Source organism: Fusarium flagelliforme (assembly GCF_020744385.1).
Source record: "Fusarium flagelliforme strain FIESC 12 MPI-CAGE-AA-0113 chromosome Unknown B0J16scaffold_7, whole genome shotgun sequence".
In the NCBI taxonomy this organism is placed as follows: Eukaryota; Fungi; Ascomycota; class Sordariomycetes; order Hypocreales; family Nectriaceae; genus Fusarium; species Fusarium flagelliforme.
This window is the reverse complement of record NW_025763509.1, coordinates 449,106-471,975: the sequence shown is the minus strand read 5'-3', so window position 1 is coordinate 471,975 and position 22,870 is coordinate 449,106. Positions and strand designations below refer to the sequence as shown.

Genomic DNA, 22,870 nt, shown 5'->3' with positions numbered 1-22,870 from the left:
TCCTCGCCCGTAGCCCACACCCAACGTATCGTCGCTTGATCTTCCTCCATTTATTCGTCATTTTCACCCGCGCCCTCGAGTCCGCGACAAGAGCCAGCCCTCTTGCTCCAATTACCAGGGTGATGGGCGACCGCACGCTCCAACCTCGTCGCTGAACCGCGTACACGATGACTTTACGTTTCCCTTCAAGCCCGAGATGAGACCGCCGATGGTGCCTCGACATTCACATTGATCAATCACGCTCGTGCGACTCCTGCCTCGACTCATCACAACGTCGCGCCCACCGAGACAACAATGCTGTCAATCGACCCCGCCGCTCTGAGCGTAGAGAGTCCCGACGAAGCGCAGAACCCCAAATGGGCAGTCAATTCGAGCAATTGGTTTCACGCGACACGAAGGGCCATCTCCAGAACGAACGCCCCGTCATCCACGGCACAGTTGACAGTCGCATAACTTCGTATTCATTATCATCACTCATGAAACCAACGGCCACCGATGCAAATCCCTACAAACCTCCATCCACGTACAAACATCCCCACTAGGCATCCCCTCCGCACAATCCCTCCTCCTCCAAACCTCCGTCAAAACATCCTTACTCGACCGATAACTCTCAAACCCACTCCTCGAAAATCCCTTATCCAACCACTCCGCGATATCCATCCTCTGTCGACCTCTCGCTTCCGCACCCGCGATAAACGCAGGCCATGCCGTCCCTGGTCCTAACAGGTTATTCCTCTCGAGCGCCTCGTCGAAGGCGTGTAGGGAATTGACAACGTCGTTTACGCTGTCTTGAAGAACGAGGGGATTTACGTTGCGGATTCTTCTGTAGAAGAATATTACCAGTGCCGATGCTAGAGCGCGGACCATGTGCATGTGTGGTGTTCCACCGGGCGCTGTTGGACTTTCTGGTGATTCCACGCTATGTCTCGAGCGAAACAAACACACCGCATTCTCAAGATAAGACGCCCTAGGCTGCAGCGCCATAAGCGCTTCAGCATCAGACTTTTTCCTCGCAGACAACCGATCCATCACATTTGCCAGCCGTGTAATCTGCGAAACAAGACTAAGCCACGTCTCCGGCACGCCGTAGATCTGCATGTACATATTCTCATGATCCTGCGACGTATCCGCAAGATGAATATCTTTTATATCGCGACGCGTCTTTTTGCGAGGTTCGAGATGAAGGAAGTTGTCGAGGGTTATGTCGGGGTTGATGGATTGCACAGGGACGGTAGCTGACTTGTTGGTCGTGTTGGGTAGGGTGAAGGGTGTTTCTATAGCGTGGTTCTCGTCACGGTAGACGTTTAGACTTTCGGAGACGATGCGCATCCAGGCGTAGATGTTGTGTAGAAGACGGGCGCGTCGGGAGATGCTGGGTTTTGTGAGGCCGCGCCAACTGATCAGACGTTCCATTTCGGTGAGACACCAGCGGGTATCTGTTTCGTTACCTGAAAGAAGCTGAACTGCGTCAGTTCATGATCATGATGCCTTCGGTGATGTTTACTTACTGCTGTTGCCAAGACGGCGCTTATGCCCATCAATTGCTCCTTGTATTTCGCCTTGTGCGGTCCAGGCTGAGATTCCTTCTCAAGACTGACTTTCAGATGCTGCTTGGCCGCTTCATATGTTCGACTCGACAACGACTTCCAATGATCTCCCGCTCGTGAAAGACTAGGAAACGTAATGGAGTTTAGTGAAAGATGGAATGCAGACACAGCGATGAGCGCATAAAAGGTAGACAGATTAGCACGCTTGATCTGTTCCTTGTTCACATCCAACATCGTCAACTCGCTTAGCGTCATGATCGCTGAGGGATAATGCAGTGTCCTCCAAGCGGACTTCTCGTTGATGGGTAGAGATCCCATTTGGCTGATGACGTCGTCGTTGAAGTGCTTTAGGAGGAGTGGTGCATCGATCATGAGATCTAGCTGCGGCCATGCAACGTCATCTTCAAATGGTATCATAGTATCCAAAGATTCAGAGAATGATTCGTTAGGCCACATGGGTAGTGTATCGAAGTTTTCGTAGGGTAGTTGAGGAGGATTATCCAGCACGCTGACATCCCAAGTGAATAAATCACCCCAATGCAGAAAGTCCAGCGACGTTGTCGAGAAATCATTGGGAACGATAGTCTCATCGACCATCTGGTCCGAAATATTGTCAACGGGCTCCGAGAAGGCTTGTGTTTGGGGTTCACTCAAGCTATCAAGCTCCATATCATTGAACGAGACATGGTCTGAAATAGTTTGACTTGACTCAAATTTGAAGACCTGAAAAGGTCCGACTTCGCATATACTTGCTGCATCATCAAGAACTTTTGACTGTTCATCAATTTGGTTCAGAGCAGCTGTGACTGTAGATGGGACATCGGTAAGGAGCGCATTGCTCATGAGCTCTCTATCCGCCTCTGCAAGGGTCAGCTCAACTCCACATAAGTACGTATAGGAACACTCACCAGTAAACAAATGCCGTCTGGAATACTGTTCAGCCCCAGCTTCAGCTGTCTGCGGTGGCTGTCTATCATAAACCTCCCTGCCCGTAGAAATCAACCATCTGAGCGCTGGCGTGAACCCTTCACACGTTAAACCAGCCTGACGACATCGTTTACAGCGTGGTAGGGATTGATCGCATTTCAGATGCCTTTTTCGACATGTTTTACAACCGCCGAAAGAGTGCGTGCGTCTTGAAGTACCCATACTGAAGAAACCCAATCTGTACGAGTAAACTGGCGTAGAAATCGAATGGGGAAGGCAGACCTGGGTGGCAGTTCTACTTTAAAACGGTTCAGGAAAGTACGGTCGGGATCTCTTTCCTTTTGAGTTGGGGCTTATCTTTCGGGGCAGCCGATGGATTAACCAATTGGAGATGAGGCTTGGACTAAGATGTTCTAGGGCGGGTTCTCTCCATGTTTTTACTGCTGTGTTATGGAGTCGTAGAACAGGATCGTGTCTTATTCTGTGGGGAAATTTTGACATGACATGGAAAAGGGCGTCAATTGGGGTGTTTTGAATGTGGGTATGCTCAGAGTTGAAGTTGTCACTGAGTCAGAAATCCTGGGGATAATTTGGTCACGCAAACTGCATGGAAGCTCGTGATGCTTAGTCTGTTCGAAGCGATTGAGACCATTTATTGAGGAAGGTGCCTTCTTGTTTCGGGCAAAGCCGGTATCGAAAAAAGTCATGGATAAACCAGGTCGTGATGGTCGAAGATTAGTTTGCAGATTAACTGGCATCATGTTCACCAAAGCACCTCTAGGAAATGAGTACATCACTAAGAAGAGACCAGATTGTTGTTGAATATAATTGAAATCAGTTGAACTCCTCCATGCTAATAACAATATCTACCATACAATTTTATCTAAGCCTTAGCCTCGGGAGAAAACAACTTCTCAATTCGCTTATTGTTCCAATCCCAAGCAGTAATATCCTCATACTTGCAAGGCACACCCTCCTCAATAAACTCCTTAAGAGGAAACAGCGAGGCGCTACGGTTAGGCTTAGCAAAGTAAGCAATAGAGTATCGCTCAGGAATAACCTGCTCGCCATCACCAGCCTTGATAGAAGGAGGGTAAGTCACACGGTGACAAGCAGCCTTGAAAGTGTCGTTTGTCAAACGCTGCAGGGAATCGCCGATGTTGAGGATGATATCGGTGGGAGCGGCTGACTCGACGTTGTTGAAGGTGCCGAGATTTTCTTGGTCCTCGACTTGAAGACCGCCGACAGAATCTTGGAAGAGCATGGTGATGGTGCCAAAGTCAGTGTGCTCAGCGATACGTGTGGCGCTTCCGTCGGCGAGTTCTGAAGCGGGGACGGCAGGGTAGTGCAAGATACGGAACTCATTCTCTGCACGGTTATGCAGAGACTTGAGATGCTCAGGTGAAACACCAAGAGCGATAGCAAGAGCCTCAAGAAGCTGCATCTCAGTCTTGAAAGCCTTCTCATAGAACTCCTCCATAAACTTCCTAAAGCCAGGCAAGTCCTGCTCAGGAACCCAAATGTTATCCACAAGCTCATCCGTAGCAGAACCAAAGTCAACAGTCTCCTTGATATCGCGAGTAGTCAGGGGTCCAAGACCCTTTTCGTAACCGCTGATGTTGGCGACGTTTTCTTGGCCGACGAAGGAGTATCCGCGGTTGGGGTTGGCTTGGGGAGGGTGCTTGGCGATCATCTTGGTTTCGAGAGGGAGGGAGAAGAAGCGCTTTGTTTGACGGAAGAGTTCGTGGATATCTTGGGAGGGAATGCTGTGGTTGATGAGCTTGACACCACCACGCTTTTTGAGGAGACGGAGGAGGGAGTCGCAAAAGTCTTGCTTTTGGGAGGGTGTTCCGAAGAACAGGGACATGTCGAGGGTGTCTTGGTTGACAGCGGCCATTTTGATGATTTGTAGGGGTTATACTCTAAAGGTAGCTTGGAGTAGTGAGAAGTTGGTACACAAGATAAATGTGAAGTAGTTGTTATTGCTTAAGATGCTTGAGATGATGTTTGAGTTGATGCCGCACTCAAGACACTTTATATATCCAATTTGATCGGAAACTGTTACTTGTTTGCTTATACTTCATTCTTTCCATTTTAGTTACTACTATCATGACAATACCGATCATCACATCGGGAACTGTTCCAGAACATGCCATGTCCCAAAGAGTATAGAGCTCCTATCAGTCAATGCCGCGATCAGCCGTCATGAAATTCCCCGGACTCTCCGAAAAGAGCATCAACAAAGATAGTGAACCCGAAGCAAGGCCCATTTCCCCAGATAGACACGGTTGGGGTTACTCCATGGGCAAGACGGTTATCTTCGCTGATGACGATAAGACAGTTGAGATTGGCCGATGGTTAGCGCGTGGGGAAAAGATTGGTGATAAGTGGAAAGGGAAAGAGATCCCGAGCTTGCCTAAAGAGTTTGACGCGCTAGTGTGGCTACCCTAAGCTGAGTGAAGAATGACCTGGAATGCATCACGAGGACGATAACTCGATGTCTTTGCAAGGAAGTTGCATAATCTGGACTCAGTATGAAATGATTCAAAACGAATAATAGGTATCTCTGTGTGCTTTCCATTTTGGTTGGTTAAAACGTTGCGCGACGAGTTACCACAAGAGTCAGATACAACCTCCAGTGTTCAGCGCACTTGGCAGTGTCGCAGCAAATCATGTACACTTTGTGGCATCAAACCCAACCAACCAGACGGAAGTAACCCGGTGGGTTGTTTATATTCTCAGCTTTATGCGGCCTCTTAAATGTGTTGCGATGACCAGGCCGATAGAGCCAAGACTCTCATGCAAAGATCACGACCGTGTCCTTGGGTCAAGGACATGCTGGACGCAGATTATTCAGCGGTAGTTCGGCACTTACCGAGCTAATAATAGCGTTAGCGACAAGTTGGCTGCTCATTTCTACGGTGGCTGAATGTGCGTGCTTCAGAACATCTGAAACATCGGCAATAGTGACCGAAATCGGCTTACTCTAGCAAAGTCGTCATAGCACAACGGGAAGAGAAAAAGACCGGCGATCATTTGTTTGAAGGCCCGAAGTAATTAACGCATCGGAAGAATCGGCGCCTGAACACAAAGCTTGCAGGCCAAGGTAGCATTTAGGAAGAAAACAACAGGGTACAGGTGTTGACGATAAATTTCCATCTATCCGGTATCCGAACACCAAACATCAATGCTCACTTAAACTTCAATGACGTATCTTCTGTGTTTCCTGAATTAACGCACCAACAGGAAGATGAAACATCCAACTTCCACCGCGCTGATGATAAAGTCCAGGCTGAAATATTGCCCGAGAGCAAGCCTCGAACAGGTGAGGCGGAAATGATAGGAGCTTCTCGAAGCGGGGAGCCCTGCATTTTAAACTTTTAGCTATGGCCTAGTCGAAACCAACAAGCGAGATGATCATCTCAACTGCCGCACGGATACAATGGAAACGCGTCACAACGGGCGTGAACAAATTCTAATTTACGGCAGTTAATGCTGTCTCGTACGATTCGAAAGTCTATTACAGTGATGAGGGGCATATATAGTTGTACAAGTCTCGTCATACATTTTGATGGTTTGATCCGCAATTCACTCTTTCAACTCAACTTATACATTCCTTACTTTTCTTTCTTCTAACAATGTTGACTATTAAATCGCTATCCGCCTCGTTGGTGGGCCTTCTGAGCCTCACCAGCAGTGTCGATGCCGCAAGCTCAGGTCTTGTGGCTTCGACTTACTTCGCTGGCTTCCACGCCAACAGAGGCTTCCCCGTCTCATCCATGCCATGGGATAAATTCACCGACGCAAAATACGCCTTCGCCGAAACCGCGTCCGACGGCAGTCTCGATATCTCCAAGTCTCAACCCCAAGAGCTTTCCTGCTTCGTCAACGCCGCCAAGGCAAACAACGTCAAAGCTCTTGTATCCATCGGCGGATGGACCGGAAGCAAGTACTTCTCCAGTAACTTCGCCAACGAAAAGAACCGCACTGCGTTTGTAAAGACTTGTGTTGATTTTGTCAAGAAGCATGACCTTGATGGGTTGGACTTTGATTGGGAGTATCCTAATAAGCAGGGTCTTGGATGTAATGTCATCAACAAGGATGATACGGCCAACTTTTTGGAGTTTTTGAAGGCGTTGAGGAAGGATCCTGTTGGTAAGGAGATGTTTCTTACCGCTGCTGGATCCCTGTTTCCTTGGAATGATAAGAATGGGACTGCCTCGAAGGATTTGGGTGGTTTTGCTGATGTTTTGGATTACATCATGATCATGGTACGTTACACGGGACTTCAACACTGAGGCATGCTGACAGTTATAAGAACTATGATCTCTACGGTGCTTGGGCTCCTGTCGCTGGTCCCAACGCCGCTCTGTCCCGCTCTTGCGACGAGCGCAACACTATGGGCGCAGGTGACGAAGCCGTCGCCAAGTGGACAGGTGCTGGCATTCCCGCCTCCCAAATCGTCCTTGGTCTACCTAACTACGCCCACGGCTTCAGAGTCAACGCCACATCTGCTTTCAATAAGCAAAAGAAGCTCAACCTCTACCCCGCCCAGAACTCCACCGATCGCTTCCAAGGAAGCAGCTGGGACAATGATCCTCGAATCGACGACTGTGGTAACGCTGCTCCTCCCAGTGGAACTTATCCCTTCTGGAGCATGATTGAGGAAGCCAAGTTCCTCGATACCAAGGGTAACCCTGCGCCCGGCATTGCTTATACTTGGGATAAGTGCAGTAAGACGGTATGTTTAGCTTACTCAGCGTGAAAAATATGATTACTGACGAGTTTGGTAGCCTTTCCTTTATGATGCGAAGAAGGAGATTTATGTCAGTTATGATAATGCCAGGTCCTTTGCTGAGAAAGGCAAGTTTGTTGTTCAGCACAAGCTTGGTGGTTTCGCTACCTATGAGGCTGGTGGTGATTATAACAACATTCTGATTGACGCTGTTCGATCGGCTGTTGGTCTGTAAATCGGACCGGGGTTGAATAGTCAGCTCAAGGCAGCCATGCCATAGATAGATAGGAACAAGCCAGCCATGGCCAATAGGGCGAATATGATTCCATTTCACTCTGTCATCTATACTTACTTACTTGAGGGAATGCGTATAGCGCTCGGCAGCCACTGTGATTGAGGATCTTCTTAGTATATATAACGATACATGTGGATGAGAAAGGCCTAGCTTTACAATATTCGCACACTGATTGGTCAGCCACACGATTGACAGGATAGAACCGGGACTTCAAACTCAGACGGCGATTTCTAAATGGGATTCAGACACACGAACATCCGACACGAGATCAGAAATTGTCCTCGAGGACTGCGGCCTCCGAACCGGCTGGACGCGTGGAGTGATAACTCATTTGTTTAGAGAAGTCCGGAGAATCCGGACTCAGATCTCATGCTCTACTAAGATCTAGGACTGCGCCCGATATATCATGGCGATCACCAGATCAGGATATATCCAGCGCGATGCCAAAGTCCAGCCAAGCCACTGGAACCCCGGATCACCGCCACCCAAGACATAACACGAGGAAACAGAAGTTACGTTCCATAGCAACAGACATATCTCCCCATTTACTCCGACCAGTCAGATCACGTTGTCTCCTCCCAAGAGGAAATTATCTCATGATCGACAGCTTACTCATCTGTCTCATGCACCTCTTACTGGTCCAAGGAATACGTGTAAGGATTCAGTGCAGGCCTCGTAAATTTTACAAGTGCTTATGGGTGCGTCACACGGCAGTAGGCCAAGGCTGGATTTACTATTATTAGAGAGGAAATGCATATGTGGAAATTATCTGTCCTACGAACAGGGAGGTATAAGAATTGGGCATATCCTGTCTTTGAAATAGCATCCCAACTCATCTATACCTGCACAATCAATTGAGCGACTCATCATACATTTCTACGCAATCATGCATTTCACCACCATCACCAGCGCAATCGCGCTCCTCGCCTCAGCTGCTGTAGCTCAACCAACAGCCCGACAAGCCCCCACCGCCTATGCCAACATCATGGTCGTCAATGCAGCAGACCACAGCCAGCAGCCTGTCCGCATTCCCCTCGCGCAGCTTACCACTCTCAACTACCAAGTCACCGAGCTGCGCCTCATTAGTCTCGGCGTTAACATCCCTGATATCCCTTCGCCTGATGTCAAGGATATCGTGTGCCAGCGATACCAGGACAAGTACGGTGTACAGTTTGGTAGTGCTGAGTTCGGGTATGAGAAGCCGGCGCTGATTGCTACCAATCCTGTTGAGTTTGGATGGGTTTTGTGCTATCACAAGAGGAGTGATTAGATATGAGGATAACATGTTTGAATGAGAGGGGGTTATGTATATAGGCTTGGGGAGATGGAAGAAGGTAGAAGACTGAACGGGATTTAGAATGAGAGGACAAGGTGCCAGATAGTATATAAGATCTGTAATTTGGAATACGCCCGGGTTCATGTGAAACAGTAAGCAACTCGGCGGCGAGATGTAGTTCTTGAGAAGGAACATGTATTCACTGTCTATGCATTGAGACGGTCCACGAGCTTGAAGTTTTACAGCATTTGTAAACATAAGCTTAAATCTGACTAGCCGAAACTGTCAACGAGCAATGTCATCTGCCATGAGATTTGTCTATCGTCCCAATTTCTAAGCATATAAGCCCCCAAAAGTCTTATCTTATCTCCCAACCTGACTCCACGGCGATGTTCCACGGCGTTTTCTCCAAAATGTCCCAGTCCCGGAACACCGTGGGGTCTTACAAAGGCATGCTGGGCATCGCAACAGCGTCTCAGAAATACTACGGAATGGAATATTCCTTTGAGAATTATCACAAGATGAGTAAACTTGATGAAAGGATAAAACGAAGCTTAATAATCAATTATGAAATGAGGATTTCTATTGAAAAGAGACCGTATTTAAGAATCCGAGGTCCCCATATGTCGGTCCTCTCAACAAACAGCATCACATCATTCGAACATTCTGTAACTCAATACAGCCTCTCAATCACAAAGGAAACGATCAAGTAGCAACCGCAGCCATGTTTACAGAATCCAAAGTCTGGCAACCTCTCAAACTGGGCAACATCACCCTCTCCCACCGCCTCGCCCTCGCCCCAATGACCCGTCTCCGCAACGACGAAGCCCATCTCCCTCTGCCTACCGTAGCAAAATACTACTCCGACCGCGCCAGCGTCCCAGGAACACTCGTAATCAGCGAAGCAACAGGCATATCCCCAACCGCTGAAGCAGCTGCTAGCACGCCCGGCATCTCCAGCGTCGACCAGATGCAGCACTGGAAGAAAGTCTTTGATGCTGTGCATGAGAAGGGGAGCTACATGTTTATGCAGATCTGGGATCTTGGAAGAGCGGGAGATCCAACTTACTTGAAGAGTCGCGGGTTGAAGTATTCTTCTAGTAGCGATATTGCTATGGACGGGTATCCTGTGGCCCCAGAAGCTTTGAGTGAGGAGGAAATCTGGGGGAAGATTGAGGAGTTTAGAAGTGCTGCTAGGAATGTTGTTGATGCGGGTGGTGATGGTGTTGAGATTCATGCATGCCATGGGTAAGAATATCCGTCCTCCAAATACCACAGGTCACTTATACTTTGTCTAGCTATCTGATCGACCAGTTCACCAGCGAAAGCATCAACAACAGAACCGACAAATGGGGCGGCTCAATCGAGAACCGCGCCCGCTTCCTCCTCGAAGTCGTCAAAGCAGTCACCGAAGAAATCGGCGCCGAACGAACAGCCCTTCGCATCAGCCCCTTCGCAACATTTCAAGCAGCTTACACCTCCAATCCATGGGCTCAATTCGGCTACATCATCAATGAACTTAAAAAAGCGAGCTATAAACTAGCATACATCTCCTTCGTGGAACCCCGTGGCAATCCCGCCCATCTCGACATGACGCTCTACGCTTTCGAAAGCGACAAGGTCAATCCATGGGGAAGCGAAAAGCCCAGTCTTGATTACTTTCTCGAGATGTGGGATAATCAGTCTCCTGTTATCGTGGGTGGTGGATATTTGCCCGAGAATGTCTCTGAAGCTGTTGATGGGAAGTACAAGAAGTGGGATGTTGTGGTTGCTTTTGGACGGTGGTTTATTTCGAATCCGGATTTAGTTTATCGTGTCAGGAACGGGGTGCAGCTGACGCCTTACAAGAGGGAGTTCTTTTATGCTGCTAGAAGTGAGATGGGATACAATGATTATGCTTTTAGTCAGGGGTTTGTTGAGGCGGCTAAGGCTTAGAGGATGGTCGGAGGAGAGGAGCCAGTCTTTACCGTTGCATCTAGACTTGATAAATTCTTTTTGTAATTGAACTTGTTGAATACAGACTTTAGTCCGTCATGAAGACGTTAGAGAAGGTCTATCTGCTTCCCAGCTTACTTGTTCAGTCTACCAGCCCTCTCAGGATCCCTCCACCACAGACAAGCTTTCTTTCTGATGTCATCCTTCTCAACCTTTGTATCTCCTGGCTGCACAACAAGTTGCAATGCACCATCCTCACTATCACCGTCATACATAGCCCACTCTGGACTTCCAGGATATCTATGAGTGTTGGGATCACCGGCGGTGACAAAACTAGCCAGATAACCATGGTAAATATGGCTGATCTCGGGATACTGCGTAGTAGGCTCATCCCAAGTGTATGCAGTATCTGCCGTGTGTGGAATGCCTTGCCAGGCGGGATAGCTGTTGTTTGTGTTGAAGCGGACTTTCCATGTTGGGACGCCGGCTATGGATGCACGGTAGGCGGTTTCTTGGCCGGGACAGATGTAGGCGTAGTCGCCCCAAGCTGCGGAAATACGGTCGTATTGCGTGCTGTTTGGGGAATTGGCGAAGGGTGAGTCGAGGTTCGTTGCGGGATCGGGATATAGAGCGCTCAGCTCAGAAAGTTCCTTCTTCATCAAATTGGGTGAACCATTGTGAAGATAGTCCAGGAAGTCCTCATCGGTCTCAAGATCACCTGGCATGTAGAACTTGGCTTCATCATTGGTGTTGGAAGTGATGGTGGGTACATGGAAGAACGTTCCATCGTAACCAGACTGAGAACCAGGCTTCTCGAACAGTGGTCCGCCATGGACGGGCTGGAAAGGCCAGGTCACCGCCTGATTGTAGTCGTAGAAGATCTTGGTGCTGATGTTCCTGATACTACCAATGTCTGCTTCGCGAAGACACTTGAGAGTAGCCTTGTTGCCCTTCCTGTTGTCGCAGCCAATAGCCTCTAGGTACTCAGCGTACTGTGTCTTGTACAGAGGATACGTGGCATTGGGGAAAGCTCTGGAAGTGACGGAACCAGATTGATGAATGGCTCCGGAAAACAAAGGCTTCTTGTCCTTGCCGTAATTGTGGAAGTAGTGAATACCAACGGAATGGCCACCAGCAGAGCGACCACCGATAGTAACAGCATCCTTATCACCGCCAAAAGCGCCAATGTGCTTCTGGACAAACTCAAGAAAGAGTCGCTGGTCTCGAATGCCGAGGTTCGAGAGACCTTCCTCATCGAAAAGTTCGGATGGAAGAAAGCCCAACGAATTGACGCGGTAATGAAAGCTAACCACAACAATAGGCTCCTTGGACGCAGCTGCAAACGCAGCGCCGTCGAAACTTGCCCAACTTCCGGAGAAGAATGCACCACCGTGGATCCACACCAGAACAGGTAATTTCTTGCTCAACGGCACGCCCTTTGTTCTGAACACATTGAAGTTCAAACAAGCCTCGCTCTGTTGCGCCAGCGGAGTCTTGGAAGCGACTTCTTGAATGCATTGCTTTCCGTAGCTGGTGGCAGCCTTGACTCCTTTGAAGGGCTTGGGCCAGTCTGCTGCTGTGAAGCGACGTTTGCCGGCGGGTTGGACGGAGTAGTCGATTCCCATCCAGGCATCTACAGCAGCGGGGAGGTCTTGCTTGGTGAAGGTGCCGTTGATGGTTGTTCCGGAGAAGCTGCCATATCCGTTGAGTTTGACGAGGTTGTAGTGCGACTCCGAGGTTGCGAGAACCTGCTGGGCAGGCCCGAGGGCGAGCAGCATGCTGAGACTAGATGAGACCTTCATGGTTGACGATAGAAGACTGGCCTGCTAGAGACTGGGAGCTGGAAGAAGAGGAGATCTTCCTGGGTTTATATATCTCTCAGATCCATCGGGGTTCCTCAATCGCCATGCCAAGCATGACAAATCTCCACAAAGATATCCGGAGTTTGGGTATACCCCGCGAGAGGCATGTTGATGATGCCGGTAAACTAACAAATAAAGTATTAAGCTTGTTCGATCGGCAGATGCATTAACATGATTCGGGTTAATCCAGTTGTGGAGTATCGTAGGCTAAGGTAGCATTGCGGACCATCTCTCGGCCGCAAAATTGAGGCCGATGTAAAAGCTGGGTTCCTATAGGCTAGTTTAATCGACGAGAGGGTTGGCATCCACCAAGACCGAATTATCCCGGCTTCGCAACTCGTTATCTTTCAATTGAGGTCATTGTTGGAATTGCTGCTGCGTAATACCCAGGATCACCAGTAAACTAGTAGTTAGGATCACGCTTCAAGATTCATCCCAGCATTGCAAAGCCGGTCGTACACACCTCTTCGTAAATCCTCAATTATCACCAAGCTACTATGTATCTCAGTGACCATTCCTCTCATCCTTCATCACCAAGCAACCCTTGAAGTAATCCGACAAATCTTCAAAGTCCTCCAACTCTCCGACCCATCCAACATACTGATCAGGTCGTACAGCAACAACACAACCTCTCTTTTTATCAACGCCATAGTTCTCATACGCATTTCCATAGCCCTCATGATAGCTCTCATCATCGACATGTACCTTTTCGTAGTCGTAGCCTGTATGTTCATCCCATGGACGAAGGATAGAGGGAAAGTCGCGAATGATATCTGTATCCCAGCGCTTGGAGGAGTGGATAGTGAGAACTTCAATGACGCTGTCGACTTTCTGACCTTTGGGAGTGACCTTGTGCAAGAATCTGTTGGGGTCGTCCAGGGCTTGACAAAAAGCTTCGACGCGAGACTTTTGAGCAGCGTCAAGGATGTCTCCGGCGAAAAGCACGATGCGGAATCGTCCGTCCGCCTTTAGCCTCTCTTGGAAGTGATATGGACGAGCACAAGCTTGATTCAGCACCTTAAAGCTGTTAAAGCGCATCCCAACAGGAATACCAGTAGCAAGACCCTGTTTCTTGCCGAAAGTCTCCTCGTTCAAAGAAACCCCAGGAGGTGAAACCGCCTTGACACCATCAGCCTGGGCCAGAGCATCACCGGCCTTGGCGACAAGATTGCTAGGTCCATAGTTCACTGATAGACCAGAAGCAAACATGTTGCCCTTCTCGAAGGCGTCTTTGAACTCTTCCATACTAACGCCTTCTTCATCCATGACGTCCTTTGCTGGACGACCTGAGAACAGGCGGCTGAAGCGATGGTCGAACTCGATCAGGTCCTGGGCTACACGGCGTCTCTCGCTCTGGTATGTCTTGAGAATATCGGGCTTGGCGATACCTTTGACAACAAGAGCGATCTTCCAGCCTAAATTATAGGAGTCTTGCATGGACACGTTCATGCCTTGGCCTGCCTTTGGGGAGTGAGTGTGGACGGCATCGCCGGCGAGGAAGATGCGCTCGTGAGAGTCGAAGGCTGTGCCGACTCGTTGTCCAATCTGCAACAAAATGTTAGCAGGATCCAGTAAAGTGATCCAGTGCAATAACAGACCTGATAAGCAGTCCACCAACCACAGTACTCATAGTCCAATTTGTAAGGACTGATAATCTTCTGCGCCGCCTTGAAGATGAATTCCGGAGTAATCTTGGATCTATCTGCCCGACCAGAAGCATCAGGCGTAACCTCCTTCAACTGAATATACAATCTCACAAGCTTATTCTCTCGTGGAATAACCATAAGACTCCCATTCTCTGCAGAGTGGATAGCACAGCGCATGCGAATATCGGGAAAGTCAGTCTTGGGGATGATGTCCATCACGCCCCAGATCATATCGCTCGCTTCACCTTGTAACTCCAGTCCAATCTGGCTACGAACCCAACTTCGTGCACCATCGCATCCGATGACGTATTTGGCGTGGATTGTTTCGCTGGTTGCGTCGCGAGCTTGGGCTTGACGGAGGACGCTGTCATTATCGACTTCATCATCGAAGACGAGGTTGCTTCTGAAGAGGCCGTCTGAAGCCTGGTTCTTGCTTGCAGTGGCTTGTTGGGGAGGTGTAGCTTCTTCATCGGTCAGATGACGAAGCTTTACAGTAACAGGATAGGCCTCAGGGCTCTCGAGCTGAGACTTGTCGATATCAACGGCCTCTGGCAGAATGGCACGCTCAACCTTGATTTGGTCCTTGGAGTACTTCTTGATGTTGTCGAGAAAGAAGCGCTCGATGCGGCCTTGGTGCACGACTACTTGCTGGAAACGGGACAGACCGACGATGGTATCGGGGATACGATCTGAGCGACGAATGATACCATCTGGGCCAGGATTCTAGGATTGTTTGTGAGCTCCCTTGGGCGACACGATGAAATCTCAATTACATACCCACATGCAGATCTGCCGAAGGAATTAGTCAATGATATAGTCACAGTATTATAGGGCGACATACCTCAATCATATGGTTCGCTTCTTTCCAGACTCGATCCGCAAAGCCGAGACTATCAAAAATCTCCAAGCTTCGGCATTGCAGTCCATCAGCCTGGCCGCAGAAGATCTTGGTGTTTCGCTTGTCGATGATCCGAGCGTTGATACCACAGTGAGCCATCCATGCTGCGGCCATCAACCTGCACCAACATTAGTCTGTTTATCCGACTAAAAGCAATACATTCAACTTACCCAGCTGGCCCGGCCCCAACTATCAATCTTGAACGTTGTTAGCATGTTTCATTCCAAGACAACCCCGCACGGGCTGTGCCGAGACTCACACGTCGACTTTGCTCTCGTTGGCCATTATACTAGTGTCAAGTGCTGCTCAAGTGGAAGATGAGGATTGACAACTCAAGTTTCAAGCTGGAAGAAGCAAAGTTAATAACCTCCGCTACTGCTGAGAAAAAAAGAAATCTTCAACGCAGTTGCCAGTGGGGTTCAATGCAGTGTCAAGGAGCAAGCAGGGTTGCTGCAAGTGATGTATCACCCAGAAACCAATTCGGAAAGTATCATGGCAATCTCACCACCAGCACCGTTTTCCCTTGAGCCAACGATTTTGCCTCACTTTAATTGCAAGTCCACTGTATGCTTATGTTTAAGGTACCAACAGCGCTATTGGTGGTGTCGATACAGGGTTAAATACGCGAACGGCTCAGTTGGTCCGTTCTCGTTAAACGTCCGCCGTTCGCCCCCGCCCTCGTTAGGAATACGGCCGCAATTCCCCGGTCATTGACGCTATTTATCGTGGAAGATTGAAGGAATGGCCGCAGGGATTGTCGGGGATAAGATCTACAATGGGGGAAACTTATCAAATAGAAAGAAAATAAATGACGAATTATCACCCCATAACTAGATTAAACGAAGGGTAGTAATTACTGTAACGTTCATTTCTTCAACGCTTCGCTTCGAGCCGCTCCAACGGCTTGGCTTCATTAGTGGATACGCCTGCTATTCTTGGTGCGATCTGCAGTCATGTTTTCTCGACCTGGGTGCTGGAACCAACATGAGAAAACAACGCCAGGGCAAGCCAACATGCAGGTCTCCGGCGCTGACATACGAGCGGCTGAGGCGTCAACCAGGGGAAGCTACCGTGGCCTTGGGCTCAGATTTCAGGAGGCAAAGAAGACTTCCATGCAGTCGATGGGCGATATGTGACCTGTAGCAGGGAAATTTGCTGTTGAGGCGATCCCATTGGTCGCAGGCAGAGTTGATAAGTCAATCAAGGCTGGCAGAGGCGACTGGGTAAATATTCCATCACGATTGGCATTGGGTGGGTGGTCCAAGGGAAAGGCGACCATTGTCAGTTTTGGCAAAGTCGATTGCACAACCAGAGAAACGAGCCTTTTGCCTAAATAAGAATAGGATACCTAATTAATTATTCTCCTCGTCACTTTCGGATGGCTCAACTGGCAGACGCGACAGAGGCTGAAACCCCACCCAAGTCCTCATCAGAAATGACATGTCTCATAGGGCTCCAAGAACTAAGAGTCCCTCGAACCGAGATTTTACGATCAATTATCACATTTGTACTCGTCGACTCGCCTTCCCCGAGTGGAACTTATACGACCAACAAATGTCGAGAAATGGAGCAGATTCTTATGCTCTTGGCTGTCCGAATCTAGATGCAACCAAGCGTGACCTTGGGCCCCTGGAAGTGATCTCCCGGATGCACAAGAGTCCGTAGATACTGAAGGATTCCAGGTACCCATGGAAAGGATGACTGCAGACTTGAATGCATTTATGATATATAGACCATGCCATCCATTCTGTCGGGTTCTCATTTTCACCCAAGACCTTTCTCGTCGAGTCTTGGCAGCAAACAATGGCGACCCCAGCTGAACAACAAGCAGCCGCAAACGCCTTCATCCAAGAAGTATGGGGTCTTCAGGGGGCTGCTTACTTCATCGTCGGACTACGTTACTACAGCCAATTTACTTCCTTCGGTCGAAGATTCCAGTGGGATGATGTTCTTATGCTATTGGCTACAGTAAGTCTCACCCAAGTATTGTTACGACTGGAGACTTAAAATGCTGACTTTTGGTCGTTGTAGTTGGTATACACCGCCGAATCAGTCGCAGCATACTTCGTCGTCGCGTATTGGAAAGGCCTCGCAAACAATGGTATAACGCCTGCTCAACGGCAAGCATTACGCGATGACCCGGATGGTCCTGAATGGGAGCTAAGGATCAATGGATCGAAGACACATGTCATTGGGCTTTTGCTTTATATGACTCTCTTGTGGTTGCTGAAGGGGTATTGGGTTGTCTACTATCTACGCCTTACGTGAGTTCTTTTCCTGTAAGATTGGCTGTTGGATGACTGACTTTGTACAGTGAGGGTGTGACGTCCGCTAAGCGATATGCGCGATGGGGTGCTGTCATCATCCCTGTTACATATATCTCCTGCTTCTTGGTGGCGTTTCTTAAGTGCATACCTTTTGAGAAGCAATGGCAGATAGACCCTGAGCCAAACAGTACGTTCCTTTCGGGTTAGATAACAGCATGGTCTAATATGTATCCAGACTCTTGTATGCCAGCCATTACCTATATCCAGACCATCTATGTCATGGCCATGAACACCATTACCGATTTCTACCTCATGTCAATTCCTCTTCCTGTGAGTACTTCAGGCAACACGCGATGCGACCGTGACTAATACGTCAAACTCAGATGATCTGGAAGGCTAGAATGCCATGGCGCAAGAAGATTGTCATCATGTTCATGTTCAGCGGCGCACTATTAGAAATGATCTTTGGAATCTTGAGAGCAGTATCCATCCTCACTGTAAGATATCCCTTCAATCGTCCCTCTCACATACTGATATGTGTCTACAGAAAGGAAACACAGATCCCGCGCAGTCAGGCTACTGGTCCGTCCGCGAATCCTTTGTCAGCTTCGTCCTCACAAACCTACCCATGGTGTACCCCCTCTTCAAAAAGCTTATCGAAAGGACCGTCTCTGCATCCAAGAGCGGCACTCATACTGCCGGACTGGGCGATAGTCAAGGCTATAAGCTGGAGAGTTACAAGAACAAGGTTCACTCAAGATCACGCCCTGATGAAACGGAATTGGGAGATACTGTTTGGGGATCGAAGGATCATATTGTAGCGAACGATGGGCAGGTCAGCCTTGATGGTGCATCGGTTGAGAGTGTGAATAAAGGGCAACGGGGCTCACATGCGAATATGAGATCTGAGAATGTTGCGCAGGCTGTTGGTGGACAACCTGCTGATCACCAACATGCTTGGGGAGTCGGGGCCGGTGCTGGGGAGATTGTGGTGACGAAGGAGTATGTCGTGCAGGTGGATGAGGAGGCGGCAAAGCCTACGACGAGTTACTCAAAGCGTTTCTAAAAGTCCTATTCGATCGATAAATAATTGTATTATACATGTTTTCCACTTGTTCAATTAGCCTATGCCCGTACGGTCGACCGGCGAACTTTAGACCTTCAGTCCAGCTTCCGTCAGCGAACACTTTTTATTCAAGTCATAATGGCATTCACAACCATATTTCATCTTACAGCACTTCAATCATGATTCCCGAGAGCGATTTCCAGTAAGGATACTTGCGACAGTGTTAATCGCCAGCCTAGACATGTTCGTCACTACCAAAGTGGAGTAATCGCGCTTCCCCTCATTCGGTCGGCAAAGCCTCAACGTCAACCTTGCAGCTTCGTTTTCAGAGATAACTCATATATGCTTACAAGATGACTTCAACTCTCAATCACCAGTCGTTAGGTGCAACACTTAGAGGACTTGACAATGGTGGAGTAACTCAATTTCGGGGGATTCCGTACGGCCATATACCGCGTCGTTTTGCAGCAGCCGAGAAGATCAACGAGTACCCCAAGGAGCTGGACTGCACCACATTTGGGTAAGCCTGCCGCATACAGACTCTCAGAAGTAGTGATAATTGATGAAAAAGTCCGCGATGTCCTCAAGTTCCCGTCGACGTGGGCCATTTATTGCGCATACCGCCCGAACATCAGTTTCCGCTCGAACCCGAAGATGAGTTCAAGTGCGCCAACTTGGATGTGACTTTGCCCAGCCTTGACTCCATCGATGATTCAAAGAAGTGGCCTTTATTCGTGTGGATTCATGGTACAGTTCTTGTTGCTTCCTGGTAGCTGAAGGCACTAATCATAGGTGCAGGAGGATCTCAGGCTGTGACGTTTGGAAGCGCTGCATCTGGTATTTGCGGTATGTATGGTCTGATCTATCTATCCTAGATGAAACCTGCATGACCTTGTGAACACGGCCAACAGAATGTTTACGCAGACATGACGACAATCGTGGCCGATTCAATCCGTTTCGGTACCCCAATCATCGTAGTATCCCTCCAATACCGTCTCAACATCTTCGCCCTCGGTTCCAAATCCGGACCACCAAACCTAGCCCTACGCGACCAAGAACTAGCGTTGCACTGGATTCAAGACCACATAGCAGGTTTCAACGGCGACCCAGTAATTCCTCCCCTTCCCAACTCAAACATCTGCTAACAACCCCAGCAAAAAGTCACGTTAGCAGGCGAAAGCGCAGGGGCAGTCTACACCCACGCACATCTCGTAACACGCGCCCCAGCAAACCAGTTTATTTTATCGTCTGGATCCTTGTACCTATCTCCTCCCCAGCCAACGAACGCTGTTTCAAACGTTCGTGAAAGTGTTTCGAAACAGTTGCGAGACATGGATACTACCCTAACTTTAGAGAATGCTTCGGTTACCGATGTGGTGGAAGGGGTGAAACGGGCGGGTCTAGGGTCGTTTTTCCTCGAATGGGAGGGGAGGTTCGAGGGTTGGGAGATAAGCACTGGAAACGCTGGGGGATTGATGCTTAGTGATGTTCAGAAGGAGGTGAGTTACCCTGCAGCTGAAGATGAATTCACGTTGATGTTGACGATTTAGGCTGTTATCTGGCAAAACGGCATTTTGGGAATGGATCACAATAACATTGTGAGCGCCTTTGATGCTGCTGGTGAACACGGTGAGGAGCTGAAAAAGCTCTATCACATTTATCCAGACAGACCTTCATCTTGCAAAACCGGGGCATTGGACTTTATCAACGATCTCAAATTTCTACTTCCGATTCATCGCATGGAACAAATTTGGAAAGAAGCAGGAAAACCCGTCTACAGATGTCATATAGACGAAGCCAACCCATGGCAGCCTTCTGCCGGAGCTCATCATGCTGTGGATTTAGTCTTCCTCTTCAACGGTCTTGATCTAAGCTTTACACACGGGGCTAAGAAGGTTGGAAGGGAAATGCGCGAGGCTTGGATTGACTTTGTCGATATGAGAAAACCATGGCCTAGCGCATCTGAGTCACCCTGCGCTTTCGGACCGCACGGTTACTGCAGGGAATTGTACGATTGGGACATGCAATCCCTTCGACGAGTTGCCCAAGCCAAAAGACTAGCCACCATGGACACTGCGCTCCTCACAAAAGCATTCATCACACTTGCAGCAGGAAAAGTCAGTTTACTCAACTAAAACCATTTTATCCTAGCTATGAATAATATCAAGATCATGTTCCCGTTCTCCCCGTTTAACCTTCCAAGCCGCACTATGACTCAATCTCACAAGCTCCATAACAAACTCGCTAATCTCCCTGATCCCCTCAATCTCTTCCATAGGCAACCGTTCCGCCGGTATTTTTCGAGTGATATTACTTATCGACGATAGAATTTGCAAATCGCTATCCGCAGTGTTGCCGAGTGGGTGGATAAGAATGTTCATAAACAGTGGCATAGCTGCCATGGGCGCGAAATGAGAAACGATATACACGGAATCTTCTTTCCAAAAGTCAACGACTGTGTCGAGGATGCGGAAGATAGAGCGCGATGCTTCGATGGAGAGATCGGCGCTGGAGTGAACGACGCTGTGGAGGTCGTCGGGCAGGTTTTCTTCCAAATCGCCGCATTTACGGACGAGGGTGTGAATGTTGATTATGGTGAAGAGGTAGTCGAGTTGAAGGTTGATAAGATATGTTCGATCTTCGAGACTCATGCTTGAAGACAGTGAAAATGACAGGTCGGATAAGATTGATAGACGCGGTCGATAGCGAAGATCAACGGATAAGCGCCACTCTTCAAGCTCATCGTCCAATTCTCTCACTCGCGCGAGCAATTCGCCTTCAGTGTACTTAAAAGCCCTTGGTGAACAAAGCATTCGAACAGCATTCTCCTTGATCTTGGCGAGGTTCATGTCGCGAGACTGATTATACCAAGGCGGTTCCTCAGAGTCGTTCACATCGCAGTAGTCTGATGATAAGAGAGGTGGTTTGTCGGTGCGAAGAGACACGTCTTTGTCGAAACAGTAGCAGATCCAGAAAAGCCTTCGGATGTGAAGTCTGGTTTGGTGGTCGAATGTTGGACTGTGTTGAGGAAGAATGGCGAGGCGGGAGAGTGGGAAGTGACCGCCTAGATCGCAGACCATGCGGCATGCGCTTGTGAAGGTCACGGAGGCTTCGCGACATTGTCCTCTCATTTTTTGACAGGCCCACTGATAAATGTTAGTATCATAACAATCTCCAATAGTGGAGTGACTTACCAGAAGAAGAGTGCCCTGCAAACTATCCAAGTTGGTATTTCCGTTGTTCAGCGTCAACAAGCGTGTAGCCTCATACAAACAGTCTCTTATCTCGAATCCAAGCCCAAATTGCTGAAGATCAGTAGTCCTCATAACAAGCGCAGTCATAGCCCACAAACACGCCTCAGCAGGCGCACGCTTCCCAAGATCACCCTCATCATAAGCTCTATCAATAGTATCCTGAAAAAGACTTCTCTCCAAGATAGGAAACAAGGTAGACGTCTTGGCCTTGAAGAACATATCAACGATATGTCTCATCACATCCTTGGCTGGTAAAGCCCTCGCTTGGTCGGGAGGGCTCAGAGGAGGAATGATACCAATTGGATTGGCAAAAATGTCAAAGTTTTCGAGAAATACTCTCTCGCCGGATCCGTAGGTAATCCATTGTCGCCCGCGCTCAGAAAGGATACCAATTCCTTTGAAATACCAATTCGTGCCAAGTTGGCATGGTGAAAGTTTGTAAGGTTGCTTAGGACCTGTTAAGGCTGTAATTGACGGATTACGCGTGACAGGCGATCCACCGAGTCGAAGACTGGGTGGACTGGGGAATGCTAAAGGTCTGTCTGACAGTGTAATTGATGCGCTTCGGGCGGGTGCATTAACGTGTAGCGCAGTCTGCAAAGCTTCCTCAAGCGATTCGACCCGCTGAGATAATTCCTGCACAACGTCGGAAGTAGTTCTGCTCCAATTAGATAATTGCCGAATTTTTAGTCAGAGAAAAGTACCTCTTGTTGGGATCTTTTTGAATGACTCTGTCAAAAGTGCATGTCAATCCTTGACTTTCGCACCAGTCACAAGGTTCGCCTTGTGTTTTGATCAAGCATTGAATCTGAAAAACAAGAAATTGTTAATTAATCGAACAAATAATCGAGATGTAAACGTCATATTTGCTGTTCAATTACCTTTCGTTTGTAGCATACATCGCATGCGCGCCTGGGAGGCATGTTGTTGGTAGGTAATCGGAAAGACGGAAACGAGAGAAAAAGAAAGATGGGGGACTATCGGACTAAGAACCTGGGCGATTGCAGCTCGATTGGCCTCCACTACGAAGGGGCTTTAGCTCCGTGAGCTTTTGTTTCATTAGCGACTCGAGAGTTTTGGAACCTCAAACTCCACCAGCTACCAGATAATGCAATTAAGTTAAACGAGATCGAAAACAAGTCTTGATCGGTAAATGCTACTC

General features: G+C 48.6%; 10 protein-coding genes across 10 annotated transcripts; 5 read left to right on the top strand and 5 right to left on the bottom strand.

Annotated features, from left to right (window-relative positions):
* Nucleotides 1-348: 348 nt before the first annotated feature.
* On the bottom strand, nucleotides 349-2,730 carry B0J16DRAFT_180981 (fungal-specific transcription factor domain-containing protein). Its single transcript, XM_046122601.1, has 3 exons — nucleotides 2,456-2,730; nucleotides 1,509-2,407; nucleotides 349-1,458 (listed from the first exon to the last, which is right to left on the bottom strand). The coding sequence occupies exons 1-3, from the start codon at nucleotides 2,694-2,696 to the stop codon at nucleotides 475-477; spliced, it is 2,124 nt and encodes a 707-aa protein (XP_045978627.1). The 5' UTR covers nucleotides 2,697-2,730; the 3' UTR covers nucleotides 349-474.
* Nucleotides 2,731-3,357: 627 nt separating this feature from the next.
* On the bottom strand, nucleotides 3,358-4,371 carry B0J16DRAFT_403906 (uncharacterized protein; the record flags this gene model as incomplete). Its single annotated transcript, XM_046132753.1, has 1 exon — nucleotides 3,358-4,371. The coding sequence occupies one exon, from the start codon at nucleotides 4,369-4,371 to the stop codon at nucleotides 3,358-3,360; it is 1,014 nt and encodes a 337-aa protein (XP_045978626.1).
* A 1,627-nt stretch (nucleotides 4,372-5,998) lies between these two features.
* On the top strand, nucleotides 5,999-7,580 carry B0J16DRAFT_348385 (glycoside hydrolase superfamily). Its single transcript, XM_046128730.1, has 3 exons — nucleotides 5,999-6,745; nucleotides 6,793-7,215; nucleotides 7,268-7,580. Exons 1-3 carry the CDS (start codon nucleotides 6,113-6,115, stop codon nucleotides 7,442-7,444), a joined length of 1,233 nt encoding a protein of 410 aa, XP_045978625.1. The 5' UTR covers nucleotides 5,999-6,112; the 3' UTR covers nucleotides 7,445-7,580.
* A 676-nt stretch (nucleotides 7,581-8,256) lies between these two features.
* Nucleotides 8,257-9,071, top strand: B0J16DRAFT_375168 (uncharacterized protein). Its single transcript, XM_046130671.1, has one exon. The coding sequence runs from the start codon at nucleotides 8,391-8,393 to the stop codon at nucleotides 8,772-8,774; it is 384 nt and encodes a 127-aa protein (XP_045978624.1). The 5' UTR covers nucleotides 8,257-8,390; the 3' UTR covers nucleotides 8,775-9,071.
* Nucleotides 9,072-9,504: 433 nt separating this feature from the next.
* B0J16DRAFT_403903 (uncharacterized protein) lies at nucleotides 9,505-10,785 on the top strand (the record flags this gene model as incomplete). Its single annotated transcript, XM_046132752.1, has 3 exons — nucleotides 9,505-10,028; nucleotides 10,079-10,653; nucleotides 10,685-10,785. 3 exons carry the CDS (start codon nucleotides 9,505-9,507, stop codon nucleotides 10,783-10,785), a joined length of 1,200 nt encoding a protein of 399 aa, XP_045978623.1.
* A 64-nt stretch (nucleotides 10,786-10,849) lies between these two features.
* On the bottom strand, nucleotides 10,850-12,517 carry B0J16DRAFT_375167 (triacylglycerol lipase FGL4; the record flags this gene model as incomplete). Its single annotated transcript, XM_046130670.1, has 1 exon — nucleotides 10,850-12,517. The coding sequence occupies one exon, from the start codon at nucleotides 12,515-12,517 to the stop codon at nucleotides 10,850-10,852; it is 1,668 nt and encodes a 555-aa protein (XP_045978622.1).
* A 564-nt stretch (nucleotides 12,518-13,081) lies between these two features.
* B0J16DRAFT_364586 (FAD binding domain-containing protein) lies at nucleotides 13,082-15,406 on the bottom strand (the record flags this gene model as incomplete). Its single annotated transcript, XM_046129949.1, has 5 exons — nucleotides 13,082-14,122; nucleotides 14,176-14,946; nucleotides 15,065-15,239; nucleotides 15,292-15,318; nucleotides 15,381-15,406. The coding sequence occupies 5 exons, from the start codon at nucleotides 15,404-15,406 to the stop codon at nucleotides 13,082-13,084; spliced, it is 2,040 nt and encodes a 679-aa protein (XP_045978621.1).
* Nucleotides 15,407-16,924: 1,518 nt separating this feature from the next.
* Nucleotides 16,925-18,454, top strand: B0J16DRAFT_323744 (uncharacterized protein; the record flags this gene model as incomplete). Its single annotated transcript, XM_046125791.1, has 6 exons — nucleotides 16,925-17,089; nucleotides 17,153-17,385; nucleotides 17,436-17,575; nucleotides 17,624-17,718; nucleotides 17,772-17,885; nucleotides 17,936-18,454. 6 exons carry the CDS (start codon nucleotides 16,925-16,927, stop codon nucleotides 18,452-18,454), a joined length of 1,266 nt encoding a protein of 421 aa, XP_045978620.1.
* A 303-nt stretch (nucleotides 18,455-18,757) lies between these two features.
* B0J16DRAFT_348380 (Alpha/Beta hydrolase protein) lies at nucleotides 18,758-20,608 on the top strand. Its single transcript, XM_046128729.1, has 6 exons — nucleotides 18,758-18,974; nucleotides 19,026-19,201; nucleotides 19,253-19,300; nucleotides 19,379-19,563; nucleotides 19,609-19,953; nucleotides 20,005-20,608. The coding sequence occupies exons 1-6, from the start codon at nucleotides 18,808-18,810 to the stop codon at nucleotides 20,587-20,589; spliced, it is 1,506 nt and encodes a 501-aa protein (XP_045978619.1). The 5' UTR covers nucleotides 18,758-18,807; the 3' UTR covers nucleotides 20,590-20,608.
* B0J16DRAFT_180941 (uncharacterized protein) lies at nucleotides 20,596-22,798 on the bottom strand. Its single transcript, XM_046122600.1, has 4 exons — nucleotides 22,590-22,798; nucleotides 22,413-22,516; nucleotides 21,649-22,366; nucleotides 20,596-21,600 (listed from the first exon to the last, which is right to left on the bottom strand). The coding sequence occupies exons 1-4, from the start codon at nucleotides 22,629-22,631 to the stop codon at nucleotides 20,602-20,604; spliced, it is 1,863 nt and encodes a 620-aa protein (XP_045978618.1). The 5' UTR covers nucleotides 22,632-22,798; the 3' UTR covers nucleotides 20,596-20,601.
* Nucleotides 22,799-22,870: the final 72 nt, after the last annotated feature.